The sequence below is a fragment of the Arabidopsis thaliana genome, chromosome 4 (assembly GCF_000001735.4).
Source record: "Arabidopsis thaliana chromosome 4, partial sequence".
Classification (NCBI taxonomy): Eukaryota; Viridiplantae; Streptophyta; class Magnoliopsida; order Brassicales; family Brassicaceae; genus Arabidopsis; species Arabidopsis thaliana.
In genome coordinates this window covers 14,374,572-14,394,283 of record NC_003075.7, presented here as the reverse complement: position 1 = coordinate 14,394,283, position 19,712 = coordinate 14,374,572, and the positions used below count along the sequence as shown (strand labels likewise).

The following is a 19,712-nucleotide window of genomic DNA, read 5'->3' as shown; positions in this document are numbered from 1 at the left end:
ATCTTTGTATCATATCAAAAACAAGATCATTTTTTCCGATAACAATAAATTATTAAACAACTTTTTGTCGTTTTGTTGCTAGATAAGTGAAACAATAAAATCATTTTGACGAATTAGATATAACAATATTAAGATCACAATGAACAATAGTAAACAACAAATTATCAGATATTTTGGTATTAAAAATAAGATTATTTTTCCGATAATAACAAATTATTAAACAATTTTTTTATAGTTTTGATGCTAAATAAGTGATATAATGAAATTGTTTTGACGATTTAGATACAATAATATTAGGTTCAAAATGACAATACTAAACAACAAATTATCAGATCATATCAAAAATAAAATTATTTTTTTCGATAACAGCAAATTATTAAACAACTTTTTTTTTATTGCTAGATAAATGATACAATAACCTCATTCGATATATATAATAATATTCAAATCAAAATGACAATAATAAACAATAAATTATTATATTGAATCATATAAAAAATAAGAGATACATGCAACGAATAATTAAACAAACAAATTAAGTAATAAGGCAATGGATAGACTAATTAATGAAACTAAAACTGTGGATTATCTATTTTGTCGTCTTTCGGAGAATCTAAACTTCGACCGACTTCAACGTATCTAATAATCCTAAAGTAACCTTACGCTCACAGTTCGGTTACTTTAAACTTCGTCAAAGTCATTTTGATAAACGTCCACATCACGAAACGGTCCACGTACGTCTATCTCGTGGATAAGTCTCCAGCCGCTGTTTCACATGCTTATCTCACAGCTTTGTTACGATAACCTAGTCCTATGCTAATATCTTTAACCATAGTTAAATAATTTTAACCAAACCACGGTTAAGTGTTTCAACTACATAAGTAGCTTTGCCGGTGTATTACAAACAAACAACACAAACAAAAAAAAAGAACTCTTTCGTCGACTAATGTGATTTATTGTTCACCGGAGTATTAAAGAAGATGATGATCGGAGAAACTCGCAGGACTTATCCCACTGTTGAAATACCTCCATGGCCGGTACTTGAAGAGCTTACAACGTCGGAGTTTTTTTCTCCGGTGATGAATAGTCCAGATTGTAGCATGCTTGAAGCTTTGGCGGGGTTGCAGCGTTATTTGCCGTCTAACGAACCGGATCCGGAGTCATACCCGGATCTATTGGGTCCGGATTCACCAATCGATGCTTACTCATGCGACCATTTCCGTATGTACGATTTCAAAGTCAGGAGGTGTGCTCGTGGCCGGAGTCATGATTGGACGGAGTGTCCGTACGCTCATCCCGGAGAAAAAGCTCGCCGGAGAGATCCGAGGAAGTACCATTACTCTGGTACGGCTTGTCCTGATTTTCGTAAAGGTGGCTGCAAGAAAGGTGACTCTTGTGAGTTTGCTCATGGTGTTTTCGAGTGTTGGCTTCATCCAGCTCGTTACCGTACTCAGCCGTGTAAAGACGGTGGTAACTGTCTCCGGAAAATTTGTTTCTTTGCTCATTCACCGGATCAGCTTAGGTTTTTACATACTCGGAGCCCTGACAGAGTTGATTCTTTTGACGTTTCGTCTCCGATTCGTGCTAGAGCATTTCAGCTGTCGATTTCTCCGGTTTCTGGTTCGCCACCGATGAGTCCAAGAGCTGACTCGGAGTCTTCTCCGATGACTCAGTCACTGAGTCGATCTCTCGGGTCTTGTTCGATAAACGACGTCGTTCCTTCGTTTAGGAATTTACAGTTTAATTCGGTAAAATCATTTCCTCGTAACAATCCTTTATTCGGATTCGGGTCGCCCCGTGGATCGATCTTGGGTCCTGGGTTTCAGTCTCTGCCTACAACACCGACCCGACCAGGGAATCTGGATATTTGGGAGTATGGTTTGGAGGAAGAACCCGTAATGGAGCGTGTCGTTGAGTCGGGTCGTGAGCTACGAGAAAAGATGCGCGAGAAACTGCACAAGGAGAATTGCATGGATCGAGTTGCCCAGGATCCGGATCAGAATTTGGGTGAGGCTCCTGATGTCGGGTGGGTATCTGACCTGCTCATGTAAAGAAAAAAATCTGACCGTATTTCGAAGTCTCATTGGCTTTTTTGGATATCTTCCAAGGAAAAGAGGAAGGGATCTTAGTGTGTTCATATTATTTTATTTACTAATCTCGTATTTTATCTGCTAATAAGAATTAATTATGGATTTTGGGGCCTGATTTTTCTAAGATGATCGTTGTATAGATGTGCCTTAGGGTTTTAATTATGAAATAGTATTAATATAATCGTGTTTTATAAGACTATAATGTTAGATTGTAACCACTTGGTACTAATCTATGAATGAATGCAAATTATTATCTAATACTTTGTTGTGTTTCCCTAGTTTTTCTTGATCCAATATAAATATCTTTGTTGTGAAGTTTTGTTATAATTGAAGTTTTGATGATCTGTTTAACGTCGAAATCTCTTGTTAGGAGTTTGACTGTGTTAAATGTTTGAACGCGTCAAATCCAAATGAGTTAATAACCTATAAGTTGCAAGTAAATGACTTACCAAAGGTTTTGTTAAAGAAAAATTAACCAATAAAAGACTTGTTCGATGGTTTCGGTAGCGTTTGGGCGAATCATTCGATTGTGACTTTATCCAATATAATTTGGCGATTTGGCGATAGCATGGATAAGAAAATGACATTGACCAACGAGATCATTTGCAATCGCGAAGAAAAGTCGGGTGTTTTAACTAAACCGGCACCAATGTTTGTTTTGATAACCGGAAATCTAAACCGATCTTGACAACATCACAGAATGGCTGCGTTCTTTTTCTTTCTTTTGTCAGCAGGTAGCCAGGTATTGAGATATTTTGGTATTTGACATTTGGAATAGTATTTGTTATCATTAGAGGTTTTGGGACAGTTACGGCAAAAACCAATATACTTACTTTACTAATGACAAAAATGACATGTGGGTCTAAAGTTAGGTATCACAAAATTACCATTTCTGAAGAACATAAATGTATAATTAAATGCAATATGAATGTACATACCGATAGTGTTATATGGGGGAACGGTCAAATCTGTAATTACGGAATTAATAGATTTGTGTAGGGTGATTAGCCCACAAACTTGAGCGTAAGGTCAAAAAGAAGAAACCTAATTAAGGGAATTTATATTACATTATGTATATTGTGTAACTTTAGTGTATGATTGATTGGGCTGTAAGTCTGACTTACCGTCTTAATTTTTCTTAAAGCCTTGATTACTTACTAATTGTGTTGTAGTTTTACTTTTAAACTTACAATCCAATTTTTTTAATCTTACTATATTATTTGGGAAGTACATTTTAAATATAACCTTAATTTTTGTAATTAATTACAGGACAATGCCATTAGAAAAATTTAATCAAAAAAAAATCTTTTAATGACGTCATTAAGGTTACCAAAATTATTTAACGACAATATTTATTTCTTAATTATAGGGCTTATTGGATCTAAAGACGGGTCATCAAAGATTATTTTTGGTTAAATCTTTAATTTATTATTTTTAAAACCACTAATATTAAACATATCAAATCATCTTAATTTAGAAAAATGCTATATAAAACCAAAAATGTTATGTGGTATGTATAATGTTACTATATATAAAATTAAACTATAAAAATATAAATGTATTAGAGAATGATACAATTTGCAAAACTTTTATATATAATAAATAATTTTTAAAATTTAAAAATTATTACTTTAAAAACTAATCACGGGACGGGTAAAGAAATTAAAGAAAGAGTTTTATTTTGGAATTGAGTTATATGGTGGATGTATTTGAATCAATATTTATAAAATTTTAAAATATTATTAGTATGCTGTTTTAATAAAAGTTAAAACTTCAGTTTTTTAACAATTATCTCATGGATTCGTGGTATAGCGTTAATTAATAACAATTACAAACTGTAAACATTTTATAAAAAAACATTTTGCAAGTTTTAATATATATTACTTTTAAAAAATAAATCGTCCCGCGGTATACCGCGGGTTAAAATCTAGTTTTCTTTTTAAGATTGTAGTAGAGTAAATTCTCAAAGCTTTATTTTCTTGACTGTACAAATTTTAATTCATTAAATAAATACAAGAAATTGAAATTATCAACATAAATATATAACAAAAAAACAAAGATAAGTTATAAAAAAACAGATAATTATCAAACTTAAAAAAAAAAAACAATTTCTTTTATCAAGAATTCATAGATTTTTTTTCTATTATCATAATATATTTATTTAAAATAGTAATACAAGGCATTTTATTTACTATAAATAAAATATTTTATTATAATTATTATATTTGTTAATCTATTTTTTATAAATATTTAAAATAAAAAAACTTACAGCAATAATTCTACAGCAATAAAAATTACAGTTATAGCCAACATAGTTACAACAAAATTTCTACAGCAAGAAATAATCATACCGTATAATTCTGTTTTAGTTTTCTTTGTCCTTTAACCACTTTTCTGCTCGATTAGTTTATTGAAAAAAAAAAAAAAACATAGACAACTTGCTTGTTCTTACAATTTAATGTTTTCGTGGTAACAAATTTTCTTATAAGAAAACAAAAACGAATGAATCTTTAAACCAAAAGAATCAAATTTAAATCATATATGATCTTTGAAAATAACAAAATAAAATAAAATGAGAACCCATAAATGATGAATCAAAATAAACTTTCAGTGACAAAAACAAATGATGAATCAAACCTTGAGTTAGTTAAAATAACTTATTTCTCACACTACCTTGCCATTGGGCCAAACGTGGAGTAATCTCCAAAAGAAAGTGAAACCGATCCAGATGAGCTATTATATTCATTGCTGCTATAATTCTGAACCGTCGACTTGGTCTTCGTGTACTTCTCTTTCACTACTTCCTTCTTCTCATGATTGCTTTTTGGCTCACGAGCTAGCTCGGCAGCTAAGCACTGTTTCAAGTCAGACACGATCTGGTTTGTGTTTGGTCTGTTGGTTCCTCTGTCTCTGACGCAAGACATTGCCACTTCCACAAATTTCCAAGCCGAGTTTGAGGAGAAGTCGCCGTGAAGCCGTGGATCCACGACACCATCTATGTCTCCCATTTTGAGGAAAGGCTCGACGTAGTGAACAACGTTCATTTTTTCTCCGTCGTCAGTTTTCATTATGGATCTCTTGCCGGTTATGAGTTCAAGGAGGACGATCCCAAAGCTGTACACGTCGCTCTTCTCGTTTAGCTTAAACGTGTTGTAGTACCTATTTTGAAACCAGTTTATGATGAGACCAACATGACCAAAATGGTAAAGATTAAAAGTGGTGATGTGTTAAGGAAACTTACTCAGGATCGACATAGCCAGGAGTGCCCATGACAGCAGTCACAACGTGGCTGAGATCATCCTCAGGGAAGACCTTAGAAAGCCCGAAATCAGCGATCTTGGCTTCCAAGTTATCGTTTAAAAGAATGTTTGCTGTTTTAACGTCTCTGTGTACTATTGGTGGCCTGCAGCCATGATGAAGATACTCCAACCCTGCCAAGGAAAACAAATCAATAAGGGGATTTACAACCAGACTAAACCGGGTTTGATGTCTCTTAGCTTTTGAACATTTCAGGATGTCAAAACTGGGACCAACCTTGTGCAGAGTCTATGGCTATATGGAGTCTCTTTTCCCAACTAAGATCCTCTGCATTCTCACCTGAATATCCGTAAACAAAACATCCGTGAGCGCAAAGGCAGCGAAAATTGGCAATAGAGAGATCGAGAGAGATGAAGAATACTTGAAAGATAATCTTGCAAGTTGCCATTGGCCATGTACTCGTAGATGAGAGCCATACTGCGACCATCATCGCAGTATCCAACAAACGAAGCTAAGTTCCGGTGATGGACTGTCAAAAGAAGCTCCGCCTGCATACATTTTACACTTCAGCAACCATAAAACAACATTGTCTAATTTATCGGATTAATGATTCTAGTGTTACGTTACCTCGACTTGGAATTCTTTGGAGACCTGGGATGATGATGATGATGATGAAGATCCTTTAGATTTTCCAAAAGAAGAATCGTTGATCATCTTTACAGCAATTTCAGTTCCATCTTCAAGGGAACCAAGGTACACAATACCAAACCCTCCTTTACCAATCACTTTATTGAAGTTGTTTGTAATACTAGAGACTTCACTATATGTGAACCTTCTCTTTCCCGAAGGCAGAAGTGGTCCTGAATATGCTCCTGAATACACTAGGAAATTAAACACTCGTTTTCTTTCAGCATTAATTCTACCTTATTAAATTTAAATCTAAGTAAAAGACACTCTGTACTTACTTATTTTGCTTTCCCTTCGCATGATGCATATGATAGCCAAGGCGGCAATGAGAATAATCACTAATGTGGATACAACTATTGGCACCATGATTCTGTTCCCGTCCCGACATGAACGTGAGTGACAAATGTTTTGTTCATCGACACTGGAGACAAAGAGGAAATCAATAAGCTTTTGAAAATGGTAGAGACGCGGCAAAATGACTATGGTTCCGTGTACCTGAGTGCAAGTCCATTAGCCGTTGCTCTTTTCCTAAGAGATCTTGGGATAAACCCAGTCAAGTTATTTCCTTTCAAATTCCTGCGACACAAATTAATGTCAGAGACAAAATACTATTTTGATTGTCTATCAATACAAACTCAACGAGGTTCTCTATGTGCTCAACTCACAGGGACTTCAGATATTTTAGATCAGCCAAAAATTCCGGCACAATTCCTTTGAGGTTGTTGTTTGATAAATCCCTGGGAAAACAATGCACACCACTATTATAGTTACTGTGAATAAAGTGGTGGCAAGTTTCAATGTGTTTGTATACTTACAATGACTCAAGAAGGGAGAGATTTCTAAATGCGAACGCTATTGGTCCATGTAATCCACTTGAACTAAGATTTCTTCTCGCAGCAAAATACAGAAACAAGCTCATCAGCAAAACTTAAGTTTGAGGGAAATTACACAATGAGTTTTTTCAGGTTGAAATGAATGAATGACTTACAGGGACTTGATTTGATAACTAGAAGTGTTGTAGCTGCATCCAATACCTTCCCAAGGGAAGAGTCTGGGAGAGCAAGGATCACCAGTCCAAATCTTATTCACTTTATACGTTGATTTTATGCTTTCTATGGCTTGAACTGCATTACCAATAGAAAATGGAAAACTGTGAGTGTCAGTGAAAATTAAAGACCAGAACAAAATATACGTAGACGACTAACAAAGTAGAGATGAACACACCATCGTCAATTCTGGTGTAAAATTCATCCAGAGATTGTGCTGAAAAAATCTCAATAGCATTGAGTATTGGTGGACGCGTTGACTCTGCGGTCTTCTGAACAGAAATCCAGTGATCTTTACCAGTGAAAGCTCGTGAGTTAGACACTGTCATTGAATACTCAGGAGAGGGGTTAAAAGCTCCTGAAACAGGCGACCCATTCCAGAATATCTTGATTTCTCTGCTCTCATTCCTCTTGAGATTTTCAAGTTCTGCAAAATAAAGGTACGCATAAAACCGAGTATCTGGATCGCTTGATGTCCAAGACAGTTCCAATGGTTCATCGTCACTTTTAGGCGAAGCAGCTGTCTTAATAACTTCATCTGGTGGCCTATAACCAGACTGAAAAATATCGATATACCCAGTAGTCATAGTTGTATTCCAAGACACTGGAGAGTACGGAGACCAAATACGATCATATGTATCCTTTTGGTACCGTCCTGTTCCATTCAAATATCCTGTATCCCATCTTTGATAGAGTACCAATGAGACATTTCTTCCAAACTCAGTTCCATAGATGGAGCTGTTCATTGGTCGAAGCTCCAACGCTGAAATAAAAGGAGTTCCTTTACCTTTGTTCACAAGGCAAACATATATTGTATCTGACTCTGCAAAGCTGAGGATCTCCTTGATGACGTTCTCAGAAGCATTTCTGAGTTTCACCGAGGTCCAGAAATTCACGTTTACGTAGAGATCAAACTCAGGTAAAGCATTTTTACCATCGTAGTTTCCATACATAAACGAAGCTCTGATGAGATAAAGATTCCCTTTTCCATCGGAGGGGGTTAAGGTGTAACAGTTCCTGTTTCCTTGAGGAAAAGATCTTACATCAGCAAGCGGGAAAGGCAAAACCGGGTTTTTCGGGTAACCGTATTCTTCAGAGACGTTCAGATTTACTCCAGCGTTGATGAAAGGTGCATCCCAGGTGTAACTGATACCAGTATCAGTGTCTACATAGTTAATATTAGGGGGTGACCCACAATCTATGCTGATGAAACCTGGACCAGAAGAAGGTAAGGGTTTTGATTAATTCTACAACGTTGAGAAAATTTTCATCAAAATTCCAATGCAGGTTTAAATTTTAGAACCTAAAGCATTCAATCATAGAAACAGACTTGGACCTCACTTATCATGTCAAACCAATAATCAGAACACGGTTTTGGCCAAAATGCAACCACATATATCAAAACTTCAAAAATCTTTGGTCTGAAGATTGCTCATTTTCAAATCAAAACAGACTCTAACAGAGGAAAATAAGCGAGAATGAGACTCACGAACCTGCTTGGCCTTGGCCATGTACTACAATGGCAATGGCAATGACGGAAAAAAGGATGAGAAAAACAGAGTGAGCTCCCATGTTCTTCTTATTTTGTAAAGCTCAGCTCATCATCGTCAGAAAAACAGACAACCTGCGTTTAAGATAACACAAAAACACAAAAGACTAGAAAGTACAAAGTCTATGCCCATTTCCTCTTCTGGTAGCAACAAAATTGACCTGGAGGTGTATAACATAAGTGCTGCTCACGACTGAAAAAAGCGGCCAAGAAAGAATATAAAATGGTAATACAGCTATCAAGAAGTAACCAGTGGGTCAACAACTAACGCATGATATATATATAACTCCAATAAAATATTATAACAAAACATAGCCAAGCTTGGACATAGCCGACAGATACAAAGAAAATAAAAATCTTTTCTGACCACAGAATTTGTAACCGAGTTTTGACATTAGATGATTGGGTCACATAGAGAATTACAGACTGTTGCAACCTTTAAAACCAGAAAACTTAAAAGGATAGTGAAAAGATTTTTTACTTAAGCTATTGTTTCTTTAACTGTTATGCTGGAGAGTATTAGAACTAAGCTTCATCTTGTACTAGCTGCTTTGCGGTATCAGCTTCATGGGATGAGCTCAAAGGGAATGATGATAACTCTATGTAATCAAAGTCCTCAGTGATTCCCGCCTGAAAGTTACCCAGCTGATTTAGTCTCTCCTTCATGTATGAGAATGTGAAATGTGGAATTTATAGCCTTTTGAAGTGAAAAGATCTGGAAGATACCTCCGTGTATAGATGTTCTAGCTGTTCCTTGGCCTGGGGGAAGTTGTTTGAACACCATTGTCGCAGTGTGAAGATGTTATCTGAGTAAGTTTGAAAGAATTATAATCTAGGCTGCAGTGAAAATTACGTAAGTATTAAAACTGAAAACACATTCCCAAGTTTTAGAAATGAAATACCTGTCCATCTGTTAGCCGACTGGTGAGCAACTTCAATTGCATTCCCTGTCAAAATTAGAAGGAATATACACATTGATACAGCTAGTAAAGCACAAGATTGATTCTTATTTCTGCTCCACGAAGACCGGGAAAACCATATAGGAGATCTAACACAAAACAAAAGTAACGTATTATGCAGAACTTAACTCTTTGCCTCCAAAGTAGCTGGATCGTTGTCAGCAAATTGTACCATCTCGTTCTGTTTAAGAAGAAGAAACTGTTAGCAACTTGTTAAGCATGTGAATAGCTCTATGCAAACAGATAGTCTGTATAATCTGACCTTCAGATCTTTGTGTTTCTTTTCAATATCTTTGAGTTGCGTCAAGGCCTCTGTTCGTTCCTCCTGCAGCAAGAACAGCAATTCTGGTGAAAAGCACACGTAAGCTTATTCGAGCATTAATTCTACAATACTGAAAATACTTACCGATTCTTCCCTTCCCTTCTTTAGGGCCTCACACTGATCAACAAGTTCTGCTAACCTTTTGTTACTACCCTGAAGATCAGATTCAAGTTTCTGGCGAACACTCCTAAGCTGTTCATTCAAAATGAGATCAGAAACAATGAATTTCGCTATGCTCAAATTAATATGAATCTTTTTGATGTCATCTCAGGATACAGAACGGTGACTCACTTGATTGCCAGCACAGCTGGGAAGGCTCCAAAAGTAGATCTTCATTTGCAAAATAATGAACACCGTCAAACAACATATAACAGAGACAAGGACTATATGGCAACAAATGAAATAAAAAGATCCAACATAGGAACACTAAGCTACTCACAGAAATTCCAATCTTGTCTTTCGCAACAAGATCATCATCGACTAAACTCTGGATAACATCTTTCACAGACTGACTAATTACACCCTTCTTCGGCCCCATCTTCTCAAGTTCCTTTAGCTGAAATTTTTTTACAAAAGTAGAGACCCATAAGTGCTTGTATCACAAACCCAAAAGTTCAATAGCAACAAATTTAGGCAGTATATGCACTTCACGACTCTAGATATCAGATCACTTGGTAGATAAAGCTAGTTCAAAGGCGTCCAAAAATTAGCAAGTTGTAAAAACTAAAGAAAGTGCTCACTAGGAAGAAGTCTTGAGACTCATAGAATATCTGAAGCATCTTCTCTCGTTTCTCCTCCAGCGAAAGTCCCCGTTTCTTAGACTGAATATCATCAACAATAGAAAGCAGCGATTCAGTTGATACGAGAATGACGAAAAAAAACTTCAGAGCTTCAATGACGAAATCCAACAAATGATCTGTCAACAAATAGTTTCCAGATCGAAAATGTCAAAAATATATACAGTCAACTCAGCGACTACACTGATTGCGAGAATTGGCTGCTAGATAAATGCTAATTCGAGAACCTATCGATTCGCGTCATGCAGTCCAAGTGTTTGCGGAAATTCCTCACACAAATTTGTAATGAACTACGGAAGATAGAAACATTACTACCGATGAACGATAAGTTTAAACAAATTTCTTCGAAGAGTAAGAGAAACACATAACGATGACTACTAAACATTCAAACAAATAGGTCGAATCAATACATCCAAAATTCTCTTGTAAGTCGAAGAATCACAAGCTAAGATCATCAGTGTAAGATAATCACGATTCATAGAATCATAGAGAATAATCACTCGATCTTCCCAGGAAAATGCACAAATCACAGAGGTTCATTAGCGAAACAAAATCACAAGTAGAGAACATTCGTCCAGAGTATATTACCATCGTGATCTCTTGCTCCTGGTGATGCAATCCAAAGGATTTCAAACACTGCTACAGCTCTCTCTCACTCTCTTCCCTCACTATCGTCTCCTCTCTTTATCAAATTCGAAATGAGAGAATTGTAGAAGAAGCCTTGAAAACTTAAGCGGGTTATTATCCCTCGCTTTCTGTTTCATTTTTTATTCCAATTAATTTGAATTTAACCTTAAAACGACACGGAGTCCAATTTTATGGTACCAAAACGGCATGATGTTTGTTAAAGCAGCGAAGTCAACGTATATGGTTGACTATTCATGAGTAGTCTTATCAGGCGAAAGTGATGAACATAGGAGTAAAGTGATTATTAACCAAAGGAAAAAGTGTCATAAAAAGATACAAAAATTACAAAAGATAAATTATGTGAAGAACACTCAAATTGCAGATAACATTAACGACGGGGATTATAAAAGTTTTTCGCTCCGAATTAATCTGATTCAGATCCTTATATACATCGTCTGTTCGTGTCTATCAATGCATACATGTCTCTGCTCGGAGAGGTGAATAACCTGCAGTTAAACCAAGCCAATTGCAAAACTAGTTAAATTACAAATCCATAGTCTGTAAGCAAATTGATTGATTTTGCTTTGATTATAGATAGAAGAGACCTTAGAGGGCCATCTCAGCCTGTAATGCAGCGAGTTCTTCTTCCTCAGCAGTCCGCTTCTGGGGAACAGGACGAGCCGGTTGACGCCCTGCAGGCACTGGAACTGAAGGCAATGGAGGAGCTGTTGTTGCCGGCTGTAGAAGTTGCGATTCAAGCTCTTCACTTTCTAGTTCATCAAGCTCTGCTGCAAGCTCATCCTATCAAAGAGAAGTTTTTCTTAGACAAAAGTCATTATTAGTTGAAAAATATATGATCATTTGGGTACAAGAAAGTTACCTCGTCGAAGTCAGCCGCTGCCCCCATTGGAGTCGCCAATGCTTCTTGGATCTGTTTCATGTTCTCGGTTTGCTCATTGATCTCGTCCATGGTCTTATCCACATCATCAATATTTCTGCAAAATATTGTGTTTTGAGTTAGTCAGGCACTAGAAATGTTAAAGCATTCAAGCACAAGAAAAGCATAAGTATTTTGAATACCAAGCTCGTATTAACGATTCCCAGAACTGATGACGGTTAAAATGGTAGTAAAGAGTAATATGGTGAAAATGTGATGAACACTTACGTTGCTTTCTGCATTGCCTTCATTGCAGAAGCTCCACTCCTCAATGCATCAACAGTTTCGGTTGTTGCTTTTGCACCTTCTAACATAATCATCTGTATGACAAAAAGATATAAGATCCCAATAAATTCATCTAATTACTGCTATATAGTTTATAGTTAACAATCTTAAAACAAACTCACTTGATCATGAATACGGAGCTGGAAATTCCCAAGCTGTTCGACTTGTCCCTCATATAACCTCTTCCTTTTCAAACACTGTATAGCCGCTGCAAAAACCCAATACAGCTTTTAAGTACTCCAGTGATTAGCAACACACATGAGTCATAATAAATAAGAGGTCATACCTCGTTTGTTCTTAGCCCGGGAGTATTCTTTTGCCTTCTCAACCTCTGCACCAGCTTTCTTCAAGAGTACTTTCTCCTTTTTCTCTAGCATCTCAAGCGTCTGCAATGAACAAATCAACAAAATTTGAATATGGTTTAAAAGCAAACGATCATATAAATTGTACTCAGAAATCCCCAATTCAATCGTTTTTGAGTATTAAATATAAACGAGAATCGGATTTGAAGTGATGTCTTATGGTGATTTAAGTTTAAGATTAAACAAACAGTACAGAGATCAGTACACAGAGAGATCGATATTTCTTTCAGATCGAACGTAAATTGAGAGAGAGAAGTAGATAAGTAGATGATACCTCGTTAAGCTTGTCTAAAGTTTGGAGAGCATTAGCCTCCTGCTTGGGTTTCCCGAATAGCCGATTCATCATGATTTTGCTCCCACTTCGATCTCTTCTACCCCAACCGACACGATCACAGGTTACTGAAACAATTTTCCGCGAATTAAGAACCGATCGATCGATTAATCTACGAGGAAGATTCAGGATTCGTAAGAATCGGATCAAAAAATACCTCTGTCCAAATCTGAATTGGAGATGGGGGAAGATCAATTGTATACGTAGACGAGAAATAATGGAAATCACTTGTATTGGTTTTTGTTTGTTATTTCGCGTTTTTGTGTTCACAGAGAAGGGATTAAGAACGAAGGAAGCAACTTTCCTTTTTCCACACGCGTTGATGTGAATCGCGTTAACACGTGTTTATGTTTAAGTGGTTGTTTACAAAATAGTCTCTTGCATGCGTTGTAGCCGATAATATTGGTTTGGTATATTTAACCGAACCAATAATTGTTTACTAACCGATCAGTACCGTTTTCTCAACACCGAATATAAAAAAACTCGGATAATTTTAGTTAAGCTAATAAAAATGTAAATTATCCGTAGCAAAAAACTTACATAGAAATAGAATATGTAGCATACAAGAAACAACAATTTTAAATTTTGTCAGTGAAACTTAGAAAACTATAATAATATCAAACTATATTAAATTAATAACATTACTCCCCTAATTAACCAAAACTAAACGGATAATAATTATGGAAATAAGAATCACCAACGCATCCTACGCCTCTCGATATTCCCGACCACAGCTTCTCTGACACCCGAACACGACTGTCTCTGCATCCTAACACCACCGCCGCCGATACTCCTCCTCCATCCGCCAGCTGAAGCATTACTCTCTGGTCTCTGTCTCGGTGCACTATGCGACCTCAGTTTCGCCCTAAACGACGTTGTATCCGCCATGTAACCCGAGTTAAATTCCCCCGACAAGAAACAGAACCGGTTAGCATCAGCCTCTGTATCCACCTCCGCCTCTACTCCGCCACCAGAGCAGCACACGCTCCTCGCCGGAGACCCACCAGAAAAACGAGGTGTGCTCTGCGCCGTCGGGAACTTGCTACTGCACTCTTCCCATTCAGGTTTAGGCATTGATAGACGCGGTGGGACTCGACCCGAGAGCGGTGAAGAAAGCGTACGTCGAAACGGGTTGTCTAAGAAATCCGACCCGGATAAAACGGGTGCTCGGATTCTGTAAGTCCCGGGTCGGGTCCCTGTATCTACCTCCACTATCTTAGCTGTCTCTTCGCCGTTGTTTCGATTCTCCAAAGATCCGGAGAATCTTTCCTGTAAAAAGTTACATCAACACTTTTACAGCCTAGTTAAAAAAGTGTTTATCTGCTTACAAACTAGTTTAAGAAGATTTCAACTTTTTACATAAAGGTTAAACAGTTTCAATCTTTTTACATTTTAAGATTATTTTCTTTTGACCCGAGAAAATTATTTAAAATGATCTCTATGTTTGATATATCAAATTATGGAACTCTAAACAGATTTGATTGCTAAGTATGCTTAATATAAAAATAAATAAATAAACTCGGTACGGCCAAACCGGAAAAGTAAGTGTTACCGTGGATTTTCTCGCCGGAGCAGCATTTCCGTTACGACGGAGAGCTCTTTGAATCTTAACAGTTTTCTGAGCTCTAACAAGTGCTTCCATACTCCGGAGAGTCGCCGCCGCTTGATTCCGTACCAAAAAACCTCTCACTAAAGCTTGAATCTTCACCACTCCTCTCAACGCTCTCAACGCTTTTCTCGCCTTTTACGTTACAAAAATGTAACGGCTCAAATACATAAAGATTAAAAATATTGAAATGATTAGAAAAATTGAAAAATTGTGTTAGTACCAAGTAGCCTCTAAAGGCACATTGGATCTGCATAGCAGCACGATGCTCACGGCTTTTGCCACCTCCTAACGGACCACTCTTGCCTTGACCTTGGAGCCTAACAACCGCAGCAGCCGCTTTAGCCGCCGCAACCGCTGCGTCAGCTGCAGCAGCTGTCGCGGCAGCAACCGCAATTGCATGCGTTCTACGCTCTTTTTCCTCCTCTCCCGCTGCGTAGAAGGACCTTAGCCACGCAGCTTCTTTCTCGGAGATGTTAGGTGGTATAGTCTCGTAGCTGTCGCATAAAGAGCGGTCAAGGCGGTTAGAAATAGTGCCGGAGTCGGTGCCGGAACAAGAGGAAGGTTTGATTCCGAACAAACCCTTGAACCACCTCGTTGCTCGACCCATTTTTGTCTCTCTCTTTACTCTGGTCAATTTTGTGAGATTCTTTCTCATAATGGTTTTAGTTTGGTTTCACTTGTAAATACATTTTTTATTTTAGTCTATTTTTTTATTGACCAACACAAAAGTGTCTATTTTAAAATTTACAAATCTGTAAATAAATAAAAATGAAAGATACGACCAAATATTGGTACGATTGGTCGTAATAGGGTCCATTTATTAGTGTTTTATACTTTATCGTATAGTGATAAAGGTTATTCGTAATTTAGGTTCCATTTTTGTTTTTATTGTATATGAAACTTAGGGTTTACGAATCACTAATAAAATACATTCATGGTTTACATAATATGCCGTGAGAAAAATCGACTTCGTATGAATTAGACCATTTTCAGTTTCTATAATAACTAAAAAAAAATAGGAATTTAACATTACATAGATAATTTCTTGATTTATAGTTCTAAAAATAGAAATAAAATCTGGATTTTTTTGAAATATATTAATATAAAAATATTATGGAATTAATAAGTAGCTGAAAATAAAAAGGAGAGAAATATTTTTGAAATAACGAGACTTCCAAGATAGCTATGATGGATAGGTGCTTTCCATTTTCTGCAAACCATTTTTATCTGCAGAAGTTGTTTGCGTAATCATATTGACATTCCCATGCAATTGTCCCTTTTTAAAAATTAGATCAGTAACTTTATTTTGGTTTCTATAAAAAGAAACTAGTAAGAGAAGAGGAACTGAAAATAAATTCTTTTTCTCTTAACGTCATTATTGAATAGAAAAAGTTACAAAGTCTTGAATTAAACAACTGCTTAACAGTGTTAACTTAACACTGTATTTTTTGCTTCGAAATTTTCTTGTAATATATTTTCTTATACATTATGATGTGTTGTCTATTGTTTCTACATATTATGATGCGATATGTATATGCCTTGGAAACCCAACTTAATTAACTTTTTATAAAGTTCTGGTAAAAGGGAAAAATTGGCAGTAAAATACAGTGGAAAGGAGAACGTAACGCTCTTGGCCGCCTTATATTATAAGCAAATAATGATGATATAAAATTATATTCTATATATAGTTTAATATAACTCAAAATGTGTTTTTTTTTGTCAAAGAATAACTCAAAATGTTGCGTAAAAAATTGTTGTATGATAAATAATCGTTAGAAGAAAAAAACGTTTGCTATTCATGAACATATTTACCAATTAGCATAGTCCAAAAATTCAAACTATATAGTCCAAAACTCCAAAATATCGCAACCCCATATTTTCATCTGAAACTATGAACTCTTTTGAGAAATAAAGATTAAAAAAAAAAGTAATTCTGTTTTAGATAAAAGAGATATTGCAGGCAGAGATTCCACTTCACTGGAGCACTAACATGTCAATTTTTAGTTCACAGGCTTTGTCATTTTCTCTACCCAAAACTATGTAAATCTGTAAAGTTGAAAACGAAATTTCTGGAGAGTTGAGACCAGCCAACCTATTTTATTTTTCTTTGAAGATTATAGCAAAAGGAATATTTTTCTTATCAATTTTATCATATTCTTCTTATACGCCTGTTTACTTCTATTCATCACTCAGTGGAGATTGATGTTTAATATTCAAACGTCTAGTTTAAAGATATGTGAAAGTGAAACTTATGTAAAAAAAAATTGAAACCCAAAGCCAAATTTATCATCACCATTTTCCAAAAGTTGAATTTCATGAACTTGTGTTTATTAAGGAAGACAAATTTAACACTATAGTTGTAAATTTTGGATTTCGTTTCGAATTTGAAAATTACTTAATTTATGAATGAAGTAAAATGCTTCAACTAAAAAGATAAAGGTTTATTCTAAAATATACGGTGATGTAAAAGTAATAATGTAACGAGATACATTATAAATGGTGGAAATTGAAAAAGCTATTTGAAAAGTTTTAACGAGCTAGAGAAGTTAAAAAAGGTAGATGAAGAAGAGAATCTAGAGTGAGGTCACGTATCTCTTATATGTTTATGGAACTAAAAAGTCTTCGGCCATTTGTTTTCCCTTGCGGTCCTTCTTCTTCAATTCGCCGTACACTTGTTCGTCGTTTTTTCTTCTACACGATTTTATTACCTCAAGATTTTCAATTATTGGGTACCTTGTTTTTGCACGTGAACTCTATATGCTTTTGGGATCAGCAAGGTGGTTCTTTTGGTAATTTACTGGATCGATCCAAATCCATTTTGCTGGTTTTGACTTGAATGTATTTTGTCCCAAAAAAAAAAAAAATCTAAGAGAATTGGCGTGGGCTTGGGTCCAAGACTATGCCAGATAACGTCCATTCCGGTTTTTACTGACTTTGATCTTTATAATAGATTTAGAAAGTTTTTTTTTTTTTAGTGGAAGACTTTCAATTTGATTTACTTACAAAGTTATTATAATCATGATTTAGCAGTATTTTAGTGATAAATTTTTGTCAACGTTTGGTGAGCAATGGTTTGGTCTTCTATCTGTCGTCTAAAAGTTGGTTAGAATCCATAATGGACTTTTTATTCATTACACTAGGCCCATTTACAACTTACATGAATAGTAAAGTTAAAATTCTCCTTGCCTAGGTAAGTGAGTCCTTGAAATGGGCCGATTCATTCTTTTGATTTTATTTTACATGGCGACTATTATTAGGCCATGTTTATCCATTTAAAAACCATGGGACGATGGCCTTGGGTATCCTTCAGACATCAGAAAAGGCTAACCCTAACTAGAAACGAACATAGACTTAATTAACCAATATATATATACTTTTACGGTCCTTGAAACGGCTTGGTTTCCGGATAATCAGAAATGGAATTATCCGACAAAAAATATCAGATAAGTGATTGGGTTTCTAATCCAATGTAGTGAATTTTAACGGTTTCATCCACGGAGATGTACATCTAACAGTTTGGTTGATGAACTTGAGAAATCATCTGTATTTATCTTCAGTTCTTCGTTCAAAATTCTATGTGAATTTGTTCGTGTTTAAGTTATATGAGTCTCAAAATGAAAACCAATTGGCAATGCATGAATTGGTCTTCAAGATCGTTAGTGTTTCTTCGAGATTGTGGCGTTTTCATCTCAAACTGAAACCCACTTTAGAATCAACAACAGCACAGATTTAGACCACATTATTTGAATAATTACTGGACTCTTATATAAGGTTTATCGACTTTGGACTAAAAGTCAATGGTCAATGAGTCGATCACCCACATTATTGTAGGTTTTCTAGTTTTTTGTTCTTCTTTCTTTCTCATTTTCATGTGAGATCCCTACAATGGTCAATGATAAAGATCTAAATCCAATCTGACTCTAGACGTATTGAAACAAAAAAAACAGCAGCATATATCCATATATCATAATCGATGATTTGCTTATTTTACCCTTACAGGTTTAATCGTGTTGGTCAAATAATTAAGGAGAGTCAAGTTATTGGGTCTACATATTTCAAAATCAAGACATGTGAATTGAGAAAGAAAGAAAGAACAAAAGGTCTGGTGAAAAAGCCCTAAAAAGAGCAAGAAAAGGGAAACATGTGGAGAAAAGAGTGTCCCACAGGCAAGTCATGTGTTCATAAATCATACTTACGACATCTTCTTAATATACAAAAATTCTTTATATATTAATATCATATATACATGCAACTTGCAATATGTACGTATCTATATAATATTTAGTAAGTTAATTATAATTTATAAATTCAGAACAAGAACATGTTGGGTCGGTACCTCATATTTTTTTATCATCACTGCAGAAGTTGTGTGGTAGATACAAGTTCCAGATTTTGCTATATGAATATTGCGCTAAACGTATAGTACTGAGTTCGAATTTATAATATGATAAACATTTAACTATCTTCACTTAACTATTCTAAGTTAATTTGATAAATATTTAAGTTTTACGTTCATGGGATGGACAATATATATACGTATGACGTATACATGGAAATTAGGCCATGTTTAATCTACATCACTGCTATATATGTCATTACTATTACAATTTTTTATTTTTTAAAAACCCTAAAGGTACATAACACGTAAGAACATGTTTGAATCTTGATTGAACTAGTCTCAAGATTTTGTCTAGGATAACCTTTGCCTGAAAGTACGATGACCAATTGTAACTTAAATCTCTTAAAAATGTGAAATGTTAGATAATATATAATTTTGTGGAGTATATTTTCTTAAAATGGGTTAATGTCTCATCTTTATTATTTATTTTTGGGAATTATAAGACAACGATGGG

At 35.5% G+C, this 19,712-nt stretch overlaps 5 protein-coding genes across 11 annotated transcripts; 1 reads left to right on the top strand and 4 right to left on the bottom strand.

The window, feature by feature from the left end:
• Positions 1 to 902: 902 nt before the first annotated feature.
• OZF2 (Zinc finger C-x8-C-x5-C-x3-H type family protein) lies at positions 903 to 2,435 on the top strand. The gene has a single exon (NM_119063.3). The coding sequence runs from the start codon at positions 981 to 983 to the stop codon at positions 2,049 to 2,051; it is 1,071 nt and encodes a 356-aa protein (NP_194648.1). The 5' UTR covers positions 903 to 980; the 3' UTR covers positions 2,052 to 2,435.
• A 2,073-nt stretch (positions 2,436 to 4,508) lies between these two features.
• Positions 4,509 to 8,813, bottom strand: RHS16 (root hair specific 16). 3 transcript variants are annotated; one of them, NM_001341960.1, is made up of 12 exons: positions 8,575 to 8,786; positions 7,260 to 8,294; positions 7,024 to 7,159; positions 6,851 to 6,922; positions 6,701 to 6,772; positions 6,531 to 6,611; positions 6,314 to 6,456; positions 5,976 to 6,220; positions 5,770 to 5,896; positions 5,625 to 5,687; positions 5,332 to 5,521; positions 4,509 to 5,249 (listed from the first exon to the last, which is right to left on the bottom strand). In NM_001341960.1, exons 1-12 carry the CDS (start codon positions 8,651 to 8,653, stop codon positions 4,760 to 4,762), a joined length of 2,733 nt encoding a protein of 910 aa, NP_001328257.1. In that variant the 5' UTR covers positions 8,654 to 8,786; the 3' UTR covers positions 4,509 to 4,759. The 3 variants fall into 3 exon arrangements, with proteins under 3 accessions (NP_001328257.1, NP_001190865.1, NP_194647.2); NM_001203936.2 differs by having other exon boundaries at positions 4,554 to 5,249; positions 5,976 to 6,229; positions 8,575 to 8,813; NM_119062.3 differs by having other exon boundaries at positions 4,595 to 5,249; positions 5,976 to 6,229; positions 6,851 to 6,962; positions 7,070 to 7,159; positions 8,575 to 8,691.
• Positions 8,814 to 8,818: 5 nt separating this feature from the next.
• ATMND1 (Mnd1 family protein) lies at positions 8,819 to 11,465 on the bottom strand. Of its 3 annotated transcripts, none has more exons than NM_001085000.2 (10): positions 11,297 to 11,448; positions 10,652 to 10,827; positions 10,351 to 10,467; positions 10,203 to 10,241; positions 9,996 to 10,103; positions 9,852 to 9,914; positions 9,719 to 9,770; positions 9,533 to 9,577; positions 9,357 to 9,436; positions 8,819 to 9,260 (listed from the first exon to the last, which is right to left on the bottom strand). In NM_001085000.2, the coding sequence occupies exons 2-10, from the start codon at positions 10,688 to 10,690 to the stop codon at positions 9,156 to 9,158; spliced, it is 648 nt and encodes a 215-aa protein (NP_001078469.1). In that variant the 5' UTR covers positions 10,691 to 10,827; positions 11,297 to 11,448; the 3' UTR covers positions 8,819 to 9,155. The 3 variants fall into 3 exon arrangements, with proteins under 3 accessions (NP_001078469.1, NP_194646.2, NP_001329788.1); NM_119061.4 differs by having other exon boundaries at positions 10,652 to 10,732; NM_001341959.1 differs by having other exon boundaries at positions 8,884 to 9,260; positions 9,533 to 9,770; positions 10,652 to 10,732; positions 11,297 to 11,465.
• An 82-nt stretch (positions 11,466 to 11,547) lies between these two features.
• On the bottom strand, positions 11,548 to 13,624 carry SNF7.1 (SNF7 family protein). Of its 3 annotated transcripts, NM_119060.5 has the most exons (8): positions 13,408 to 13,624; positions 13,194 to 13,318; positions 12,844 to 12,943; positions 12,680 to 12,765; positions 12,501 to 12,592; positions 12,216 to 12,330; positions 11,941 to 12,136; positions 11,548 to 11,841 (listed from the first exon to the last, which is right to left on the bottom strand). In NM_119060.5, the coding sequence occupies exons 2-7, from the start codon at positions 13,263 to 13,265 to the stop codon at positions 11,942 to 11,944; spliced, it is 660 nt and encodes a 219-aa protein (NP_194645.1). In that variant the 5' UTR covers positions 13,266 to 13,318; positions 13,408 to 13,624; the 3' UTR covers positions 11,548 to 11,841; position 11,941. The 3 variants fall into 3 exon arrangements, with proteins under 3 accessions (NP_194645.1, NP_001078468.1, NP_974635.1); NM_001084999.2 differs by having other exon boundaries at positions 11,618 to 11,841; positions 13,194 to 13,572; NM_202906.1 differs by having other exon boundaries at positions 11,618 to 11,841; positions 12,844 to 13,480.
• A 147-nt stretch (positions 13,625 to 13,771) lies between these two features.
• IQD25 (IQ-domain 25) lies at positions 13,772 to 15,578 on the bottom strand. The gene is made up of 3 exons (NM_119059.4): positions 15,080 to 15,578; positions 14,803 to 14,991; positions 13,772 to 14,519 (listed from the first exon to the last, which is right to left on the bottom strand). Exons 1-3 carry the CDS (start codon positions 15,512 to 15,514, stop codon positions 13,944 to 13,946), a joined length of 1,200 nt encoding a protein of 399 aa, NP_194644.2. The 5' UTR covers positions 15,515 to 15,578; the 3' UTR covers positions 13,772 to 13,943.
• Between the last annotated feature and the right edge of the window lie 4,134 nt (positions 15,579 to 19,712).

Bases quoted from the DNA above. Each gene is read 5' to 3' on its own strand.
- ATMND1 (NM_119061.4), bottom strand. The intron at 10,104-10,202 runs GTGAGTCACCGT...TTGAATGAACAG, and splicing joins CCAGCTGTGCTGGCAATCAA to CTTAGGAGTGTTCGCCAGAA. The intron at 9,437-9,532 runs GTATTTCATTTC...AAACTTACTCAG, and splicing joins GTCGGCTAACAGATGGACAG to ATAACATCTTCACACTGCGA.
- OZF2 (NM_119063.3), top strand. From the start codon at position 981: ATGATGATCGGAGAAACTCGCAGGACTTATCCCACTGTTGAAATACCT.
- IQD25 (NM_119059.4), bottom strand. From the start codon at position 15,514: ATGAGAAAGAATCTCACAAAATTGACCAGAGTAAAGAGAGAGACAAAA. The intron at 14,992-15,079 runs GTACTAACACAA...GTAACGTAAAAG, and splicing joins GTGCCTTTAGAGGCTACTTG to GCGAGAAAAGCGTTGAGAGC. The intron at 14,520-14,802 runs GTAACACTTACT...AACTTTTTACAG, and splicing joins CTCCGGCGAGAAAATCCACG to GAAAGATTCTCCGGATCTTT.
- SNF7.1 (NM_119060.5), bottom strand. From the start codon at position 13,265: ATGATGAATCGGCTATTCGGGAAACCCAAGCAGGAGGCTAATGCTCTC. The intron at 12,593-12,679 runs GTGAGTTTGTTT...TTTGTCATACAG, and splicing joins AGCTCCGTATTCATGATCAA to ATGATTATGTTAGAAGGTGC. The intron at 12,137-12,215 runs GTAACTTTCTTG...TCTCTTTGATAG, and splicing joins CAGCGGCTGACTTCGACGAG to GATGAGCTTGCAGCAGAGCT.
- RHS16 (NM_001203936.2), bottom strand. From the start codon at position 8,653: ATGGGAGCTCACTCTGTTTTTCTCATCCTTTTTTCCGTCATTGCCATT. The intron at 7,160-7,259 runs GTGTGTTCATCT...TTGGTAATGCAG, and splicing joins TTACACCAGAATTGACGATG to TTCAAGCCATAGAAAGCATA. The intron at 5,522-5,624 runs GTTGGTCCCAGT...TTTCCTTGGCAG, and splicing joins AGCCATAGACTCTGCACAAG to GGTTGGAGTATCTTCATCAT.